Source organism: Erinaceus europaeus, chromosome 18 (assembly GCF_950295315.1).
Source record: "Erinaceus europaeus chromosome 18, mEriEur2.1, whole genome shotgun sequence".
Lineage (NCBI taxonomy): Eukaryota > Metazoa > Chordata > Mammalia > Eulipotyphla > Erinaceidae > Erinaceus > Erinaceus europaeus.
In genome coordinates, this window is record NC_080179.1 from 18333374 (window position 1) to 18355336 (window position 21963).

General features: G+C 40.8%; 1 protein-coding gene across 2 annotated transcripts in view; it reads right to left on the reverse strand.

Moving 5' to 3' along the window:
- The window catches only part of RAPGEF4 (Rap guanine nucleotide exchange factor 4), a 375319-nt gene that overhangs the window by 100194 nt on the left and 253162 nt on the right, over positions 1-21963 (reverse strand). For both annotated transcript variants that reach the window (XM_060177704.1, XM_060177705.1), the window contains 4 exons: positions 18661-18714; positions 18236-18342; positions 12910-13031; positions 10153-10336 (listed from right to left, as the gene is read on the reverse strand). In XM_060177704.1, the coding sequence (XP_060033687.1) occupies positions 10153-10336; positions 12910-13031; positions 18236-18342; positions 18661-18714 (467 nt within the window). The remainder of the gene's footprint in view (positions 1-10152; positions 10337-12909; positions 13032-18235; positions 18343-18660; positions 18715-21963) is intronic.

The window sequence follows — 21963 nt, forward strand, 5'->3', positions numbered from 1 at the left end:
TTGCTGAACACCGTGCCTACTGCATGTGTGCTTAGTAAATGTTAGATGTGATGAAATACCACTGCAACCTGGTAAGACAAGAGTCTGGGCCTCTTATATAAAACAACATTTTCCTGTTTAGTAGACTTTTGGGTCAAATGTATGTATGCCAAATGAGGTCACTAGATTTTCAAAATATAATCAGTTATAATCTCATGAAATAACATATGGTATTTCTGTTTTAGGCCATGATCTCTCCAGCTCATACTCCAGAAGTTGCAGAAAAATATGAAGATCTGATTATACTACACTTTCCCTTTAAATTCTCTAGCAGTGTTCCAAATGGGTTATAAAATAAAATGTAAATTACACAGAGGGTATAACATGCCCATCAATATGACTTCATTCCAACTCTCCCAATTTCACCTGCTATACACTTGTCAGAACATTCTCAAATTTAAAATAATTTACTGCTTTCAGCTGGAACTTTCCTGTTATCTTTTGGGTCCCATCCTGAGCCCCAAATCCCTAGCAGGTTAGGAAGGAGTTCTTTCTTTATTCCGAGAATAATGCTAAAGTTATCATTTTTTAAAATATTTATTTAATCCCTTTTGTTGCCCTTGTTATTGTAGTTTTTATTGTTGTTGTCATTGTTGGATAGGATAGAGAGAAATGGAGAGAGGAGGGGAAGACAGAGAGGGAGAAAGATAGACACCTGCAGACCTGCTTTACTGCTTGTGAAGCGACTCCCCTGCAGGTGGGGAGCCGGGGGCTCGAACCGGGATGCTTATGCCGGTCCTCGCATTTTGTGATAGATGCACTTAGCCTGCTGCACTACCACCCAACTCTGAGTTATCATTTTTTTAATGTTTTTAAGAAAAACAGGATGTAGGCCATCAAAATAACTCACTTGGCTAGTCCTACTGCTTTGTTATGAATTTGACCCAGGTCTGAGCCCAGCTCTATACCTCAATTTAGGAAGCTTCAGTGCTGTGGTATCTTTTCCTTTCTGTCTCAGTCTCTCTATCTGAAAAAGTTTGCTCAGAGTATTGAGGTTCAGGTGACAAGGAAAAAAAACCATGAAACCTAGGGGACTGGACAGTGGTGCACCAGGTTTAGCACATATGCTACTATGTACGATTTATAACATTAAGCATTCTCTTGGGATATTTCAAGAGAAATCAAAACTCTTGGCACCACTGATTTTTGACTAGCTAATATAGATTCTCCTAAGAAAGCAAATTTCCCTATAGCTACCAGGATTTTTAAATACATATGTGTTTTTAAATTTATTTATTTATAAAATGGGAACACTGACAAGACCATAGGATAAGAGGGGTATAATTCCACACAATTCCCACCACCAGAACTCTGTATCCCATCCTCTCCCCTGGTAGCTTTCCTATTCTTTATCCCTCTGGGAATATGGACCCAGGGTCATTGTGGGATGCAGAAGGTGGAAGGTCTGGCTTCTGTAATTGCTTCCCCACTGAACATGGGCATTGATATGTCTATCCATACTCCCAGCCTCTTTCTCTCTTTCCCTAGTGGGGCAGGGCTCTGGGGAAGTAAAGCTCTAGGACACATTGGTGGGATTGTCTATCCAGGGAATTCTGGTTGGCATCATAGCTAGCAGGATTTTAACTCTCACACTCTCAGAGGAAAAAAAAAAAAGGCTTGGCTGGATAAAGACCTGAGTAAAACAGGGTCTACTAGTTAAAAGAAAAATGCACAGCTTCTCAAATGCTCTCTGCAATAGGAGTGTGGACAAGGGGTGCAGAGGGAAAGTGTCTAATGCAGTGAGTGAACTGGTAAACAGTGTCCTTCCCCCAAATCTCATAGCATTTGAGCATCTAAGTTGTTCTCCTTCAATATTATGTCCATAGTACATGTTAGAAAGTAGGAGTACAGGGGGCTGGGCAGTGGTACACAGGTTCAGCACAGATAGTACGAAGCGCAAAGGCCCACGAAAGGATCCTGGTTCGAGTCCCAGGCTCCCCACCTGCAGGGGTGTTGCTTCACAAGTGGTGAAGCAGGTCTGCAGGTGTCTTTCTCTCTCCCTCTCTATCTTCCCCCCTCTCAATTTCTCTCTGTCCCACTAGGGAAAGAGAGAGACAGGCTGGGAGTATGGATCGAACTGTCAATGCCCATGTCCAGCGGGGAAGCAATTACAGGAGCCAGACCTTCAACCTTCTGCATCCCACCTTCCCCCTTCTGCATCTCCATACTCCAAGAGGGATAAAGAATAGGAAAGCTATCAGGGAAGGGATGGGATACAGAGCTTTGGTGGTGGGAACTGTTCGAAGTTGTATCCCTCTTATCCTATGGTTTTGTCAATGTTTCCTTTTTATAAATAAAAAAATTTTTTAAAAAAAGGCCGCCAGGAGCGGTGGATTCATATTGCAGCCACCAAGCCCCAGCGCTAACCTTGGATGCAAAAATAAATAAATAATAAAATAAAATGAAGTTGTTTTTTTTTTAAAGAAAGTACTCCTTCAAGTAATAAAATATCATGTCAGGTAAATGAATTCATGTTTCTGAGTTTCTGATCTATATAGGAGACTCTAGAACCTGCCAACAAATCTCTTATATCACATATTTGCATGTTGTATGTATACATACACACACACATACATATGCCCATATTTTTGTTATACTATAATATATGCTTCTTGTGGTCTGGGAGGTGGCACAACAGATAAAGCACAGGACTCTCAAGCATGAGGTCCCAAGTTCAATCCCCATCAGCACATCTACCACAGTGATGTCTAGTTCATTCTCTCTCTCTGCCTATCTTCTTCATGCATAAGTAAGTAAAATGTTTTAAATAAATAAATAAACCTATGCTCCCCCCAAAGTCCAACTGACATTCTTCATAGTTACTTGTACTTCTAGACTTTTTGGGAACTTCAGAATCACAAACTCACCTAGAATTAGATTTGGGGAATAACACCTACTCCATTTCCCTCCTTTCTACCTTTAAGATGGGCTGCAATGGACCATTCTAAGTATTAATACATAGTAGATCACTGCATCTCACTCTACTTTGAGAAAGAGAATAGGAGGATTGTATGACAAGAATTCTTTGTCATCTTTTTCTTGTCTTTCTTTGTGGGCTGGCTTTTTCAGATAGAAAGGAAGAGACAGAGAGGGAGAAGGCAAGACACCATGGCACCAAAGCTTTCCAGAGCACAAAGGGGGCCGGGTTCAAATGCAGCTCATCTGAATGACAAAGTAGACTCCTTCCCAGGTGACCTATCTTGCTGAACCTACTTTGTGTTCCTGAAGCTTCTAACAGTTGGCTTGAAATTTATTATCTTCAGCTTACCTGGTCACTAGGCATCTCTTTGCCATGGCCCTCAGTCTGAAGTCCCCACTCAAAGGTAGACAGAATGCATATTTTTAGTGATAAGGGTCTCCATTATATCTCTTCTTGGTAGGGTAACCCCTTGATTTCAGACTTATAAACAAAGCAAAATCAAAACAATAAGCTCTGAGAGCTCACATAAGATTTGAAGGCTCCGTCTGGGAGCTACAACAACAGTGCCGCCAAACTGTCACCGCTCTAGAGCTTTGCCCCCAAATGCCATCCAGGTCTGCACCTGTGAAACCAGGATGGCCATTGTGAGTCAGTCTCCCTGCCACCACATAAAAAGCGAATTTCACATTCAGAATGTATGTGTTTTTTTTTCCAATACCAAACAAGAGTGTGCCAAAAAATTTTCCCCAAAGCTCTATTCTGTTTTTTAAACTACAGAACATTCTTTTATAGTTTGACAGTTAAAATGCCGCAGTTAATGTAATAAACAGAGAATTTTTCTAAGTAGCCTGTCAAAACAAGTGACACTTTTTTTTCCCCTGCTGGCGAGTCTCAGATTCAGAACAATAGGAAGTACCTTTCAAAGCAACATCTTCATTATACAATCAAATTCTCAAAGTAATCTTCTCATCAAAGAATATTGTGTTATTTCTTTCCCAGTAATTATCAGAGTTCTGCAACCTCTCTGGCAGTGGTGACTATTATAAAATGCAGCTGTGCAGAGTTTAAAAACTCAGAGGATCCTGCCCTGGTCGATACAGAGCCAACGCAGATCGTGCCTCCATATTTCTCAATGAGTTGGCAGTATGGGCAGGAAAAGTCAACGTTTCCAAGGCCATGGGATATGCCCTCTTGTTTCAAAGAGCAACATACTCATCAGGTCAAAGATAGTCATGATAATTCTTGATCTACTTAGCTTATTTTCTTTCCGCTTACATAAAGCAGAGGTTCTAGAGATTATTATTATTTTTTAAAAGGTATGTATGTGTGTAGTTTGAAAACCTGTCACAAAAACTGGAGTCCTTTTTATTATTTTTTAAATTTCCCACCTCGTTTGAGATGTCATTCCATTAGAAAAAAATTTTAAAGTACAAAAAACTGCTAGTCTAATTCCAATATTTTTTTTTCTAATTTTTGATTTCATAAAACTTGGCAATATGGAGAAATCCCAAAGGTGTCTAGAATTATATATTTTGGGGTACAAGTAAAACCTGTACTTTAACAGTCAATAAAAGGTTGAGAAAGTCTCATCTTTGGAACACAGCATTTTCTCTGAAGGGCTGCTGTACTACTATCTGGAAGAAAAAGAGGCACAAGCACACGCTCCCCTTTTCGAGGATGACTCCGGAAATCACCTCACAGGCTCTCATGACAGTGAATCTAACAATCAGCACGAATATTCCTAGTTTGATGCATAGCACACGGCAGGCACTCAATAAATGTTTGTTGCAATGGCACCTAATTTGGAAACACCTCTGCACCTAATTTGGAAACACCTCTCTCATTGGATTATAAACTCCCTAAAGGCAGGAATCAGCTGACTACTTTTCCCCCCTTTTGTTGCCCTTGTTGTTTTTTTATTGTTGTAGCTATTGCTGTTGCTGTTATTGACATCATCGTTGCTGGATAGGACAGAGAGAAATGGAGAGAGGAGGGAAGACAGAGAGGGGGAGAGAAAGACAGACACCTGCAGACCTGCTTCACCGCTTGTGAAGCAACTCTTCTGCAGGTGGGGATCCGGGGGTTTGAACCAGGATCCTTCTGCCAGTCCTTGTGCTTTGCCCCACCTGTACTTAACCCGCTGCACTACTGGCCGACTCCCAACTACTTTTTAAAACCTTTATGTTAGATGCTGTAAGACTTTGGTGAATCAAATGGCATTTCTGCTTCCCTTGAAGCAATTAAGAGCTGAGAGAACATTAGTTGGTACCTCATTCATTTATTCATTCAATTATCCATTCTTCCAGTAAAGGATTTTTGATGGTGTAGGATATTATCTTTTATCTCCCTCTCTCTCTCTCCCTCTATTGTATTTATTACCATCAGGGTTATTGCTGGGGATTGGTGCCTGTACTACAAATCCAGTGCTGCTGGCAGCCATTTTTTCTGTTTTTTTTTTTTTTTCCCTTCCTTTTTTGTTTTATTTGATGGGACCAAGAGAAATTGAGAGGGAGAGGGGAGTTAGAGAGGGAGAGAGAAAGAGAGATGCCTGAAGACCTGCTTCACCACTTATGAAGTGTCCCTCCTGCAGGTGGGGAGCTGGAGTTTGAACCTGGGTCCTTCTGCACGGTAGTATATATGCTTACCAGGGTGCCACCACTGGGCCTCCTGGATATGACCATTTCTGTCAATAATTCTGAATGAGGTTAAATTTCTCCTCTCTACATTATATTGCTGTACACTATAATTTCCTTTGCAGGTTTAATTAAATTATTGCTTGCATAACTAGTAAAGGTCTGTCTCTTGCACTAGATTAAAAAATGCTGAAAGAGGAGCTGAGTGGTGGTGTACCCAGTAGACCATACACATTACCACACACAAGGGAATCAGTTCAGTTCTAAGACCCTACTTGCCAGGGGGAAGCTTCACTGGCAGTGAAGCAATGTGGCACGTATCTCTCAGTCTCTTTCATCCTGTCCTCTCAATTTTTATCTGCCTCTATTTAAAAAAAAAGTGCCAGATAAAAGATGCAATCTGGGCCAGGAAGATAGCTCAGTTGGATAGTGTAGTGCTCTACTTTGTCATGAACAGGAACCAAGTTCGAACCTGGCCACTACTACTATGAAGAGAGGTTTAGTGCTGTAGTGTCTTTCCCTCTATCTGCCTCTGTCTCCTCCCTCTCTCTCTCCCCCAGGGTTATCTCTAGGGTTTGGTCACTGCATAATGAATCCACTGCTCCTGACAGCCATCCCCCTCCCCCCTTTTTAAAATAGTAACAAAATGAAACTGAGAGGGAAAGGAAGGCATAGAGGGAGGGAGAGGAAACCTACACGTCTGCTTCACTGCTCACAAAGTGTCTCCCTTGCAGGTGGGGACTGGGGGCTTGAACCCAGGTTCTTTCTACCACCTGGCCTCTGTCTCTATTTTTCTACCTCAAAATTTCAGCCTAGAGCAGCAAAGCCCAGTGGTGACCAAAAATAAACAAACAAAACTAAATAAACTAAAAAAAAAAAAAAGAGGCAACCCTTTTGTTCATTGTTGCAACCTTAGCAACTAACACAAGGTGCCTATTGAAAGAATAGACATTCAATAAATACTGAATAAATGGATGCATTAATGAATGCATTAATGAATGAAATAAGTAAAATGAAATATGTCTGCTTTAAAAAAAACCTCAATGTTACTCATTAGGGTAACTGTTATTATTATTATTATTTTAATCTTTATTTATTGGATAGAGACAGCTGGAAATTGAGAAGAAAGGGGTGATAGGAAGCGAGAGACAGAGAGGCACCTGCAGCTCTGCTTCACCACTTGCAAAGCTTTCCCCTTGCAGGTGGGGACCAGGGGCTCGAACCCAGGTCCTTTTGCACTGTAACATGTGCGCTCAACCAGGTGCACTACCACCCGGCCCCAGGGTAATTATTTTTGGGGATAGTTCTTTATTTTGTGAGGTTCTAGATAGTGGAGTATGTTTAACATTCCCTGGACCAAGTCACTGCTGAATGCCACCAATATGGCTCCTCATGCCCTGTGACAGACAAAGCATCCTGGCACTTTCCTTTTACGGGACTGTTCCACCTCTGATTTAAAACTACTGCATGAAGGCTGGGGGATAGCATACTGGTTATATAAAAAGACTTTCATGCCTTAGGCCTTAAAGTCCCAGGTTCAAGCTCCAGCACCACCATAAGTCTGAGTTATAAAGGAGAAAACAAAACAAACAAACAAACAAAAACAACTACCACTGCATGATGTGTTTGAGTGAAGATGCCAGCAAGGAGGACAGCAGAAAGATATGTGTTTAAGAAATGACGAGGAAACGTAAGATGATAGGCGATGAAGAAGGAGATGTGGGGACAAGAGTGGAGAATCTGTGTGACAGGATGGTGGTGATGGCTTATAAAGATAGGGACAGGCTGGGGGTATGGATCGATCTGCCAACACCCATGTCCAGCAGAGAAGCAATGACAGAAGCCAGACCTTCCACCTTCTGCACCCCACAATGATCCTGAGTCCACGTTTCCAGAGGGATAAAGAATTAGAAAGCTTTCAGGGGAGGAGATGGGATACAAAATTCTGGTGGTGAGAATTGTACCCTTTTTTTTTCTACAGTTTTGTTGGTCATTACTAAATCAATCAGTCAATAAAAAGTCACATGCACACAAAAAAAGAATAGGGGGTGTGGGATTTGAAGTCCTTGATGGGGGGGTGTAGAAAGAGTATGTAGGGGGGGTGCCGGAAGATGGCGGACTGAGAAGCAGCTAGTGGCTTGAGCTCTGATCACATCTTCTGGAAACGGTTCCAGATGCCACCAGGATGCTGGCCAGGCTTCCCTGGATTGAAGACCCCACCAATGTGTCCTGGAGCTCAGCTTCCCCAGAGACACACCCTACTAGGGAAAGAGAGAGGCAGACTGGGAGCATGGACCGACCAGTCAACACCCATGATCAGCGGGGAAGCAATTACAGAAGCCAGACCTTCCACCTTCTGCAACCCTCAATGACCCTGGGTCCATGCTCCCAGAGGGATAGAGATTGGGAAAGCTATCATGGGAGGGGGTGGGTTATGGAGATTGGGTGGTGGGAATTGTGTGGAGTTGTACCCCTCCTACCTTATGTTTTTGTTAATTAATCCTTTCTTAAATTAAAAAAAAAGAAAGAGTATGTAGCAGACACCTGCTATGCAAAATTGAGAACCAATACACGTGCATGAACAAATGTGCTATAATTCATTATCCCCCCCCCCCCGAAAAGACAAGTAATAAAACAGAAATGGAACTTAGGAGGTATCTTAACAGTAAAGTGCAAATTTCCCTGGCTTGAGGTCTCAGTTTGTTTTTTGTTTCTTCATAAATAAATAAAAAATAAATAAATATTTTAATTTAGAAATGGGATGAATGGGAGGCTTTTGAAACATAGATATAGAACACTGACGGTAGAGGAAGATTTGAGACAGAGGCATGGCGCGACAGTAATTAGTTGGAAAGGCTTCTGCAGCACTAAGGGTTAGTAAAAGGGGGCAACTCCTGGGGAAAGGAGACAAAAGAGTACTTGCAAAGGGTATTTAAGTTGATGTTCTAGGCAGACATCTGAGTGACTTGTTTTCTTGTGGCAAGTAGCTCAAGTGAACCCACAAGACTTGTGAAGCTTTACACTTTGTCCAGGCCCATTAGTGAATGGAAGTCAGCCAAGCCTGTGACTCAGCGTAGACAGCCAGAGCTGACTGGCACTAGGGTGGAGAATAATTTCAGAAAAACCTAAGTGTGTAAAGTGGTGGTTTCAGAACCCAAGACCAAGTCTTCCTTACTGACAAGGTCTCCCTGAGATTAGACAATGGAACACCCCACAACAATTAGCATACAGCCCTACACTGAGGAGGATTTGAATACTTCACTATATTCTTTCTGAACTGATCTGATTAAACACTCCAGATTCCTCACTTCTGCTGATGGACCACTACCGAAGGCTAAATGGGTTTCAGCTGAGATAGGAGAGACTGTCTCACAGGCTGGAGGCCTCAAGGGATGAATGGAGCAGCAGTGTTTTTTTAAAAAAATATTTATTTATTTATTCCCTTTTGTTGCCCTTTTTATTTTACTGTTGTAGTTATTATTGTTGTTGTTATTGATGTCACTGTTGTTGGAAAGGACAGAGAGAAATGGAGAGGAGAGGGGAAGACAGAGGGGGAAAGAAAGATAGACACCTGCAGACCTGCTTCACCACTTTGAAGCGACTCCCTTGCAGGTGGGGAGCCAGGGCCTTGAACCGGGATCCCTACACTGGTTCTTATACAATGTGTCACCTGCGCTTAACCCACTGTGCTACCACCCGACTCCCAGCAGTGTTTTAAAACTGTCTTTAAGTGTGCTAGGCCCTATTCTTTATTCACTCCACGTGTGGCTAAGCATCCCATCCGTGACATCCCATCTGAGAAATGTCTCAGAAGCTACACCTGTCCACAGGAATGGTTTGTAAGGAGGTGACTTTCTGTAAGGCTTGAAACCGAATCTCAGGTACCAGACCCCCTGAAGCTACCAGGAGGCAGGGGGCTTGTGTGTCCATGGGTGGCAATTCCAAGCCTGACTTCTACAGCTTGTCACAGAGTGGCACTCCACGGGTCTACCTGTCAACTCCTGCTGCTTTAAAAGGGCTGGTGGTTGACCAGCCAAATCCTCAGACTTGATTTACTGATGTGTTTGTCTAGTAAATCCTTTTTCTTTTAATGAAAAAAAAACTGCCTTTAAGCTCCAGAGCAGAAGGCTCTGAATGAATGAATGAATGAATGAATGAATGAATGAATGGTGAATCCACATAAGGACAGACTCTGAGGTTTGTGGTTCTGAAGACCTATTGCACTAGGAAGAAAAGGCAGCCTTGGGCTGGCAGAGAAACAGAGAGCAGTTTCTGTTCATCACTGATCAAAGGTTGTTTAATATGTGGGCTCAGTTTTGACATTGTGAGCCAACTGCTAACAAGGTTTGTTGTTTTCAGGCATGCAAATGGAAAACGGAGTTAATCTGATTCACATATAAAATAAAAACTGACACCAGCTTTGCTGTGCCACCTTCTCAAGAGATGCTCTTTGGCCCTGGGTGAATCTAGGACTCTGGAAATCAGCTTTGCTCCCCTCTGCCTAGGCACGGGGGTTGACAGCACCTGCAATGGGTGGGCGTGTGGTGTGCTCTTACTCACAGTTTTCGGAGGATCATCCTCATGTGGGCGTCGGGGCCCATCTGTGACAACAGCAGCATAGTGTCCTGGAGCTCTTCATCGCACTCCTTCTTCTCCTCCTCAGTAGGCAAGGGGGCATCTTCATGCTCGTCATCCAGAAATCGATAAAATAAATATTTGTCTTGGAAATAGTGCTCTTGGTCCACTGTGGGAAACATGGAGGCAAGTGTCAGTCAGCCCGAGAGTCTGTGTCTCACAAATGCATTTACAGAGGCAAGTAGCCAGGGCCAAGCCAGACAGCCGAGTGGCAGTGAAGCTGTGAGACTCCTCACTCTCCTCAGTGCTCTGTGGCCTCGCCCAGGGCTGTGCTGCTGGAAGACATGACCTCCCACAGCCACCACTACCCACCCATCCCCTGAACAGCTCAAGGACTCCGTTAGGAGAATCTGCCAACTCCCTAGCCACCCACCTCCGCTCCCTTAGACACAGAGAAACAGAGAGAGAATGAAAGAGACCACAGCACCAAAGCTTCCCTCAGTGCAGTGGGGCCTGGGCTCAAACCTGGATCATAACACACTATGCAAGTGAGCGATTTTGCCAGCTCCAAATCTGCCAACTTTTCTGAGATGACTTTGACCATCAACACTTGCTTGGGTGACAGTTTCTAGCACGTGAAGTATAAATCCCAAAGAGGAAATTAAGCAACTGCCAGGTCATGCTCTATAGTGAGTTTTAAAATGTACATTTCCCTAAAGTTACTTTGTTGAGGTAAGAACTCGTGTTTTCCTTGCTGTGTGTCCTGTTTGTAGACATATCTGTTTGTCCATAAAAAATTGTGTGAACAAGGCTAACTCAAGCTAGCTAGGTCATGCCCACTAGAAGGATGCTATGGTGATACACTGTCTTTTTATTTTTAATCATTTTAATTATTTTAAAAAATTATCTTTATTTACTTATTGGCTAGAGACAGCCAGAAGTCGAGAAAGGGAAGATAGAGAGGGAGAGAGACAGAAAGACACCTGCAGTCCTGCTGCCCCACTTGTGAAGCTTCCCCCCTGCAGGTGGGGGCCTTGAGCACTGTTACATGTGCACTCAACCAGGTGCGTCACCGCCCGGCCGTGATAAACTTTCTGTTTTGATTTACATTAAAAGGTTTTCCCCAGGGGTGGGCAGTGAAGCACCTGATAGAGTGTATATGTTACCGCATGCAAGGACTCAGGTTCAAGCCCCTGGACCCCACCTGTAGGGGGGAAGCTTTACAAGCAGTGGAGCAGTACAGCAGGTATCTCTCTTCTTTGTCTCTCTCTTTCACCCTTGATCAAAAAGGAAAAAATATATAAGTAAAAGTTATTTTCCTCTTTTTTTTTTTACAAATTGTTTTAATTTTTTAAAGAATTTATTTATTTATTCATGAGAAAGATAGGAGAGAAAGAACCAGCCATCACTCTGGTACATGTGCTGCTGGGGATTGAACTCACGACCTCATGCTTGAGAGTTGAGTGCCTTAGCCATTGTGCCACCTCCCAGACCACAAGTTATTTTCCTCTTATTCCCTTTAAATAAGAAGATTTCGATTTTGACAGGACAAAGTCAGTGATTTCAGCTAGGAATCCTTTATCTATATGTCTTCAAGATTTTTAGAATCTTTTCAGAATGTGCCATCAACACTGTCAAAAGGTAAAGAAAGGAAAAGATCTTTCTGCTCAGACAATGATTCTGGAGCAGCAGAAACAGCATCATCTGAGAGCTTGTTGAAAATGTTCCCTCTCAGGCCAGGTGGTGGTGCACCTGGTTAAGCGCACATGTAATAATGCACAAAGATGGGGGCGGAGGGGGGGGTTCAAGCCCCTGGTCCCCACCTTCAGGGGGAAAGCTTTGTGAATGGTGAAGCAGTGCTGCAGATTTCTCTCTGTCTCTCTTCCTCTCTAACTCCCCCTTTTATTTCTAACTGTCTCTGTCTAATAAATAAAGATAAAAATATCAAAGAAAAAGAAAATGCTCTCTCTCAGTACGCAGCCCAGATCTGCTACATGAGAACCTGCATCTTAGCAAGTGTCCCACATGACTTCTGTGCGCGTTAAATTCTGAAAAACACTTGCAAAAAACCATCATGAGGTCCTTAAGCATAGGCAAATTAAAATGAATGTAACAGTTTTTCATTTGGAAAAAAAAAATAGTCTTAGAACAAATGGTATGAGCAGGTCAACCACAGTTACACTCCAGCCATGAACAGACAGTCCACTCAGTCACAATCCCTGCAGACATCATCAGGGAATATGCAGGGGCAGAGTGTGTTCCTGACTTGGAATTCGGTCAGCCATCTTGTGGGTGCGCACCTAGGCTCTCCCAGACAACACCAAGGTTAGAAGGCAGTTTGTGAAGGCACTGCTTTCTTTTCTGACATCAGCCCAGCCCACAATTCATTGCTCTTCATTCTGCCCCTGCATCAGGACTGCAAAATGCAACTCTCAGGGTATAATCATACTATCAATGAACCGTGAATGCAAACTAATAAACATAATTGGAATGGATGCACTCAGGTTGCAATTTCATTTTCCCTTCATACAGTCTCCCAAGTTAGGGAGGGACAATGGTGGAACACGGCAATCAATAGCACTCGCTGGCTGCATCTGTATTGCTAAATGAAGATTACCATGCTGCAGGTCCCTAAAGGGATCATAATTCTCTCTTGCCCACTGGGGAATTCAGCAACAGACTGCCCAGGAAAATGCACTTAGGATTGCTTGAGGGATTTCCAGAGTCGCTGGCTCATCTTACCGTGGTTAAGAACACCATCTTCTACTAGGACTTGCCACATGCCCACTGCCTGAGTCCTGGAATGAACACATGGCGTCTGTTGCGTCATCCAGTCCACCAGCTCCGTTCCCACACAGCATTGTCTAAGGGACACAAAAGATGAGGAATCACCTTCTTGTAGCTGAAGAATAGGATATGGCTTTTGAGAAGAGACCCTCACCAAGATCTTAGTGCTCTTCACCAAACAGAGACGGACACAGGGTGCTTCTACCATATCCATCTGTTGTGCAAACGAAGAAAATCACTCAGCTCATGAGAGAAATTTCTGGTTATACATACAGCATGTAACATCACAACAAGTCACAATACCAGGAGAGATAGGAGGTCCACTAAAGGGAGAGTGTTATTTTGAAAGTGGACTCATCTTGAGTCAGTCCCAGAAAATCTCAGGATAAAATAAGGAATTCTGACTGCTTTCACATGAGCCTTGCAAGGAAGGAGTTAATGTTTGTGAGGCACTCAGAGGTGCTCTAGGAAAGGTGCTGTGTAAGCACAAGATTATATAAGCACTTTATATTTTCAAGTAATACTACTGATCTTCCTCAGAGGGGTATTGGTAGAAACAAGCAATTAGTGAAGCAAATTCCTTTAAGGAAAAGTTCTATATAATGAACATTCACACTTCACAGAACCTGTTATCTGAAGGGCTCTAAAGTGTTTTCTAGACTTCTAAGTAGCCACGCTTTCAACCCTAAGATACCCCTCTGTGAGATACTGGTCAGGATGGGAAAACCATATATATAGATATGTATGTTTACTAGGAAACATAATGGTACAGTCACACATACTGGAACCATGCTGGAACATTTACTGGGGTGAGCAAGAAAAGCATGTGTCTGTGGCACAACAATTCAAGAGAAGAAACAGGAGCCTGAAGTCTGAGGGACTGAATCCCAAAGGACAATGGAGTAAGGCAGGGTATCACAGAGCAGCTGGGTTCTGAGACATGGGTGGCCTTCCTTCCAGTGCTAAGGGTGCCATCATCTCTGGGGCACAGACTGGGGCCCAGGGGGGTCCTCTCTAGTTTTAAACGGGAGATTCCAGGTGCTGTGTTACTTTGAGAAGAGACTTAATCCACAAAGAGATGTGATATAGTACCAGGTCTGCTACTTATTAGTGAAATGACTTTGACCAGACAGATTCAACTTTATGGCCCTTAGATTTCTCAGCTGTAAAAGAAAAAAGGGAGGGGGAGGTGAATATGGGTCCCAGATCAAATCAATGAGGTCTACAGTCAACAATATTGTACACCTTTCCCATATTTGGGAGCTACTCTCTTCCCTGATCCAGCTGTCTAGCCCTTTTTTTCAGCCATGACACCATCTCCCCAGACAATAACTTGGGTTCACCTTCATATGAGAAGTCAGGCTCAGGCAAAAACTAGTATAGTCATGGGCCTTTTGGAATATAACTAAAATAGGCCTACTAGCTATCTTCAAAACAGAGGCCCCAAAATCTCCATCTGCAATATTACAGCCTTTAGGTTCATGATTAGTCAACAATGTGTTTGGATTTATTTGTTAACTCTTTTCAGCTACCAGGTTCCAGTTGCTAGCATGATGCCAGATGGACTTCCCTGGGCAGATGACCCCACCAATGTGTCCTGGAGCCCCACTTCCCCAGAGCTCTGGCCAACTAGGGAAAGAGAGAGACAGGCTAGGAATATGGATCGACCTGCCAACGTCCATATTCAGCTGGGAAGCAATTACAGAAGCCAGACCTTCCACCTTCTGCAACCCCATAATGACCTGGGTCCATACTCCCAGAGGGTTAAAGACTAGGAAAGCTATCAGGGGAGGGGATGGGATATGGAGTTCTGGTGGTGGGAATTGTATGGAGTTGTACCCCTCTTATCCTATGGTCTTGTCAGTGTTTCCTTTTTATAAATATATATATATATAAACAAAGAAAGAAAGAAAGAAAGAAAGAAAGAAAGAAAGAAAGAAAGAAAGAGGGGGCAAAGATGGTCTCTAGGTGATTTGCAGTTCCTAACATTTTAGGAACTCTCAGAGCTGTTGGGATGTCCTAATTTGGGTCTAATCCTATGATATTTCATAGAAGAATCAACTATAAGGTCATTGGATTTCCTGGACTGCTCTTATTCCCTTATATCTACACGTCAGAGCTTCAATGATTAAAAAGCAACCCCATTTCTTTTCATTCTGAAGTGCACATATGACCTGTTAAATGTGCATCTTCTAACATCAGAATTTGTTAAAAGGAAAAATATTGTAAAATATAACAGCAATTTTATGTGACTTTAAGAAAGATCTATTAATTTACACAAGAGAGAAGAAAAAGAAGAAGAAGAGGAAGAGGAAGAGAGACAGAGAGAGAGAGAGAGAGAGAGAGAGAGAGGAGAAGAACACCAGAGCACCACTTTGGCACATATGATGTGGAGGCATTGAACTCAGGACTATATGCTTGCTTTTAAGTCCAATGATCTACCCACTACTAGTTCCTGGGACACTCAGGAACTAATGGTCACCTTTACTAAAAAGAGCACATGAACTCCAGATGATCCCAGAATACCACGACCCTTGTACTGGATATAAGAGTCTTAGAGTTAGAATATAGAACAAAGCCACATAGCTGTGCCCCTTGTAACAGATGGAATCACTGGGTTTCTTCTCCATTTAATCACCTCTATTCACTTTAGAATTGACAGGCCTCTGATATAGTGACGACCTGGGGTGGGGGGCAGGGAGGAGAGACTTCAATACCCTGCAGCAATGATATACTGGGGTCAGAATCAGGAGGAGAGGGGATGGAAAATGAAGTACAAGATCTGGGGCAAGGAATTTAAACTGCTGCCAGAAAAAGAAACCATACTTCTTATTTCCAGTTGAGTTCATGGGTCATTACCAACAGATCATTAATTTGTGTCATGGGGTGTGGAATGCACATAAAACCTATATTACAGAGTTTAAAATCTTAGTACTATGCAACAAGAAAAAGATTATGGTTTCTGACATGTAGTTTCCATTATTTTTCACCAAAAATGAAATATTTTAATGGGATTTCCATAATGCAAGTTAATACTTGCAAAAAGTATAATCACAACTTAAGTTTAGGAAAAATGTAAAAAAATTCTAAAAAGGAAAAGGCTAGTTAATTAGATGAGATTTTGAGATCTACTTAGTGAGTTAAAGAAGTTGAATTTTCCTGGGGGATGTGTGACCTATATACTTTAATTTGTAATGTTATTTATTGGGATGCATTGGATCGACCTTCCCGTGGTGCATCCCGTGAGTACCCATTCATTGGGGAAACTGACGATCCTTCCTAGCTGACTGAATCCACATGGATCCCAGTCACTTTCAAAGCCAGCAACAAGCAGACGCTGTTGACTGGCTACGGAAGAAGGGCAAACGCTAGAAGAAGAAGAAGAAGAAGTGATTGAATAATGGTCTATAAGATCACAAGATAACAGGGGTATAGTTTCACACTGCACCTACCTCTAAAGTTATTTGTTTTGCCCTCTCCCTTACTCCCAACCCATTAAATAACCTCTATAGTACTAAAAACTAGAAACAGTTTAGTGACTGCCTTTTTTTTTTTTTTTTTTTAAGATAATGAACTATGCCTGGACAGGGCAATATCAGAGGAATCTCTGGTGTAGACCTCTTGTGGTCCTGCCATATATATATATATATATATATTTTAAATCTTTACTGCTCTTAAAATTAGAGCACTGTATAGGGAGCACAGATTACAAGTAAATAAATGAAACTTCCAAAACTGGAAAAGACATCCAAATATAACTGTCTGAAACAATAACTAGAAAATATCAACATTAGAAAAGTTAGATGAATAATCTCTTACGGGACAAAATATGTCCCAGGAGGAATAGGCTATTGAGAAGCCTAAAGTGTTGATAAACTCAGCCTTATTTTCAAAATTCTATCAAGAAGGGGGGTCAGTCTAAATGTACTGAATAGCTGTCAGTTTTGATCTCATAAACACATTCATGACAAATGCAATAAAACTGTTAATTTTTAGGAAGTAAAGAAAAAAGTAATCTGAAGAGGAAGAATTTGCCATGTTCTTCCATATTTGTCTTTGTGAGAGACTGGATCTTGAGGCATACCTGCTCACAAGTTTTTTTCTAGGGCAAACCAACTATAATTTTTCAGGTCACATCATAATTGACAGTCACTAGTAAGATATATATATATATATATATATATATATATATATATATATATATATATATATATATATACATGGTAACTTAAAATGTGTACTTTATTTTTTCACTGTGTTACGAATTTGATTCATGAAGATTAAATGGGTTTTGACTCATGTCAAGTCTGATGGGTTCTGAGGTCATGTCTAGGCTAACTCAGAAAGAAATTCTGCTTGATTGCTCAAAGAGAGCTGTGTGCCTGAGCCGTGGATGCAGGAAGAGTAAGGAGTGTGTGACAGCCATGGTATTTAAGCTACTAAACACTTGCTGAGCTGATGCAAGAGAGAGTTAAAGTTTATAAATGAATCCTTAGTTGACACACCACGGTTCAATAATCTCAGAAGGTTCAGCTGAATCACACAGCACCAGTCTTGATCATTTCTTAACTTTACTGACAGCCATAACAACAAAGACTTTCTATGATCACAGGTGTGACAGAGTCATGCACACTTTGCATGTTTTTATGATTTCTTGTTAGAATGAAACACTGCATTAGACAGCAATCTCTGTAAAGGACACTGACTATTTAATTCACTGCTGTATCCTGAAGACTTAGAATACAACTGTACTTTGAAGCCACAAAAGGAGCTAAATAAATTTGTGGAATAAATAAAAATGTGATAGGATAAATAAAGTCAACATACCTAAGTTTGTGACTTGAACAAGGAAAACTATTTGGTCTTTTTTGAGTCTTAGTATTGTAATCTGAAAAATAAGCATATACCTGCCTGGTAAGCTTATGATAAGGATAAAATGAGATAACATATGGATAGTGGCCTGCTATAGGGATTCAAGCATAAATAAATGTTCAGAAAATCTTAGTTGCAACTGGCTGAAATCTAGTATTTTTCTAAAAGACACCATTAGTAATTTAAAAAATTGTTTTCTTTGTTCATTACAATTAAATCAAGGTCAAAGCAAAGCAGTTTAGAAGTAAATACTAGCTGAGCAAAGTTAAATAAGAATCTAAGAAAATCTAAGACCTCAAAAAACCCAGAACATTATTATATGCTCCCTAGATGGAAAAAAAGTGAATTTGCTTAATTTAACTAAACATGAATCTGTAGGAACTGTAACCTTTAGAATTAATGCACATACCTGTATGTCTTTAGGTGGTATTTTCTATCTCTTATCATATGAGGTGCTCGAGAGAGAATGGCATTTCGTAAAATTTTTCCAGCCCTGAGGATCTTCTCTGATGGGACCTGGATTTTAATCAGGTGGAAGGGAGAGAGGAAGTGGGGAGAGAAAGAAGAGTTTACAGGAGGAAAACAAACAGCTGAAACTTTAAATCACTTTCCAATCCGACTCTAGTTTGAAAGACACCGTTCATTCATACATTCACATTGTTCATTTATTTGACATGTCCTGTTTCAGGTTGAGTATTGAGAGACACCAAATATTTTGTCTCCAGAGAATGTATGCGAGGTTTTCTGCTGTCATGGTCTGACATATGAATCATCTCCAGTGTTTACTTAAGAAGCTGGCTCTAAAGGCTCATCAACCCATCTACATCCCATTACCTTGGTAATGGTGTTAGCTGGACGAAGAGGAACGTGTGATTCAATGAGAGGTGTCTGAAAAATAAAATGTTAAGGCAAAAGAAAATTAAACAAAAAGTTAACTAAAGAAAATTATGGATTGGGGATAATAAAAAACATTCATCTTTTTAAAAATCAAAATATAATAAAAAAAAAACCTTAGAGATAATGTCTACCTAAAGAACTTGAATGCATCAGCATTCAAAGGGCAAAGTCAGACCATTCAATTTGCCAAAATTTAAATATAAATCATTAAAAATGAAAAAACAGCAATGATTAGATGTTTATAGGTTTAATGAGAAAGGATTCAATATATACTCAAATCATAAGGAATATCAGAGGAGAAGAAAAATGAAACAAGATAAACATGAACAGAGATTAAAATGTCCTATCTTGGAGGAGAGGGACAGTTTCGATTTAGAATACAAATATCTATCCCATTATGTCCCATGTAAAGATTTCTCCCCCTGTAATTTGTACTGGTAGGAATAATATTCTAATTTTTTGGAAATATTTATTTACTTATTTATTTATTTATGAGGGAGGAAGGTCAGAGAGATATCAGAGCATAACTTTGACAAATGCAAAGCCAACCATTATACCTGAGACCACATGTCTAAGAGTCCAATACCTTATCCATTGCACCACTTCCTAGGCTGCAGAATATTTATTTTTTAAATAATGCTTCTTATAGTTTTTCCCAGTGAAGTTCCTAGAGTCCAGTGGTACTGCATGTGTACCATCTCTTTTATGTACAAGGTGGTTTTAGTTTTCAGGAATCTGTGACTATCAGCACAGTTCTAGGGTCTAGATACAGCTTCTATCATTATCTATATTCTTGAGATGAAGATGCTGAATTGTAATTTCAGGGAAATGATTTGCTTCAGAGTTATACAGTTGAGTCTCCTAGTCCCATGGAAAGCACCATTTCTCTGAAACACCTGCTTAATGCCATTTCCAAATAGAAAAGAGAGACCCCTCCAAGATCTATTCTAGCAAAGATGGTGGTATAACACAATACCGTTGATGCCTCCTGCAAGAGCTAAGGAAAGATGGTAGGTTTACTAATAAGACTGTAGTAGGCTAAATAATAAGCCTCCCAAAGATGCCTATGTGCTTATGCCCACAACCTGTAAAGTTGTTATAGCAGTAATAGAAAACAGATACAGAGAAATATACTTTATACTTAGAACTCATGCTTTTTTGAAATAAAAGCTGTTAATGAAAATTAACTGGCAGGTTTTCCCTCTAGTGCTAATTATATATGTGATATATATATATATATATATACATATATATATAGTCACATGGCATATATAATATATGTCATATTATATATATATAATTGATGGGGAGGAGTAATAGCTGATATTATTTAAAATATTTTACATAACTAAATAGCAATATGAATGCATACACATACATCTTCCTTTTTAGCAACAATAAATTTTAGGTGGGATGCCACTGTAACAGAATGAAGGACAAAGAGAAAACTACTAACTTTTAGAGAACCATATATGAGATGCAAGTTTATTTAGAATAAATGCAATTTCACTGAACTTAAATGTTCTGATCATTGCTCTGGCATTCAGAAGATACCCTCCATGCCTTGAAATCACCAGACACAGTTCTCAAGCAGTGTTATAGTACTTTCGCGCATACTGTTCACACCCAGCATAGAGTAAAACAGGCCAATCTTGCCCAATTCAATAGAAGCTTTAAACAGAGATCCAGTTTGCTATGAAGTAGTTCCTCCTCCCCTATGAGACTTTTCAATGGGACATGGACCAGGTGCTGACAGAGTCCTTGTGTTTGTACCACCTCTTTAGAAAAGACAAGACAATTCTGTGATGTTTTGGGAAGATGTTCAAAAGCACCAGACCAGCATGTGCCAGGACTCTGGAAACAATATGCAGCTAAAACATGATGATTATTTCTGAGCTGTGAGTCCTCAGTATTTACCGTCCTACCTTGCTGTATTACACAAGTGGGTCCCTGTGTCTATGCTCATATATCCACATCACATAAACCTCTAGTTATCCTTGAAAATAATAGCAGGCACTCGGTTTTTTCTTCCTGTCTGGAAGAAAAAGGTACAATGCTACATGGTCTAGAGTAGATGAATGTAGGGTTAGCTTCTGAGGTAACCTTTTCTTTCCCATGGGACAAAATCAATTTTCCTTTGCACTAGTCTTTTCAAGGCTGGCTGAGCCAGAGGTCAAGAAGTCCATACTTGAGGATCACCTTGGTTGAGGCAATAAAACATTATTTAAAGATTTCATTCTTTTTATTTATATCTATGGAGATGGCTGTATTTTTTTTAAACAGAATGTTAGTTAACTTTGTTGGAAAGTTCCCTTATATCTCTTGGAAGAAAGTATTGCTAAAGCAGGGGAAATAACCAGGCTTCAAGGAAGAAATTCTCCTTTGATTTGCTACTTCTAAAGGGGAGGGTGGTGTAAAATGTACACAAGGTTGTCTTTTAGCTAGATAATCCCAATACCAGTTCCAGGACCAAGAAGCTGTTAAATCTGTTGAAAGGAGCATTCTCAGAATCTTCCCTGGCTCACAGATTTTAGGTATGGGGGCAGCAAAATGAATGGATGCTTTGAGAAGAGGACATTCCTCTTACTGAAATAAAACTTCCAAGGAGAGGTTTTCACACACAGGGTGAAAGCAGGGAAAGTTTTATTTGTAGGGAATGAATTTTTTTTTCTTGGAGAGGAGTACTATGTTCTTCTGTTAGGCACAATTAAAAAATATTTATTTGTTTATTACTGGGTAGAGACAGAGAGAAATTGAGAGAGGGAGGACAGAGAGGGAAATAGACAGAAAGACACCTGCAACCGTGCTTCACCATTTATGAAGCTTTCCTGCTGAAGGTGGGGACCAGGGGCTTGAACCTGGGCCCCTGCACTCTGTAATGTGTGCACTTAACCAAGTGTACCACTGCCTGGCTCCTCTGTTATGCACAATTCTACATTCTAAGAACTACACTGGCATCTGAAAATCACAGGTGCTGTGACAAGGAATTTGTGACAGGTAGAACAGGTTGCTGGGAAAAAGTCACAGGCCTGTTCAGGGACGCATCCACTGCAAGCATGACTTTATTGTTTATACCCATTGATTTCCCTTGGCTTTCAAGAAAAGTTCCTTTTGAGTGAAGAAAACAATTTCACTTTAAGTGACAGAGCTAAGCAGCAGAGAGAAAGAAGCAGCTTAATAATATTAATGAAAATCAAAACAAGAAAAGCAGCCCTAAAGGTAAGACAGAGCATTTCAGTG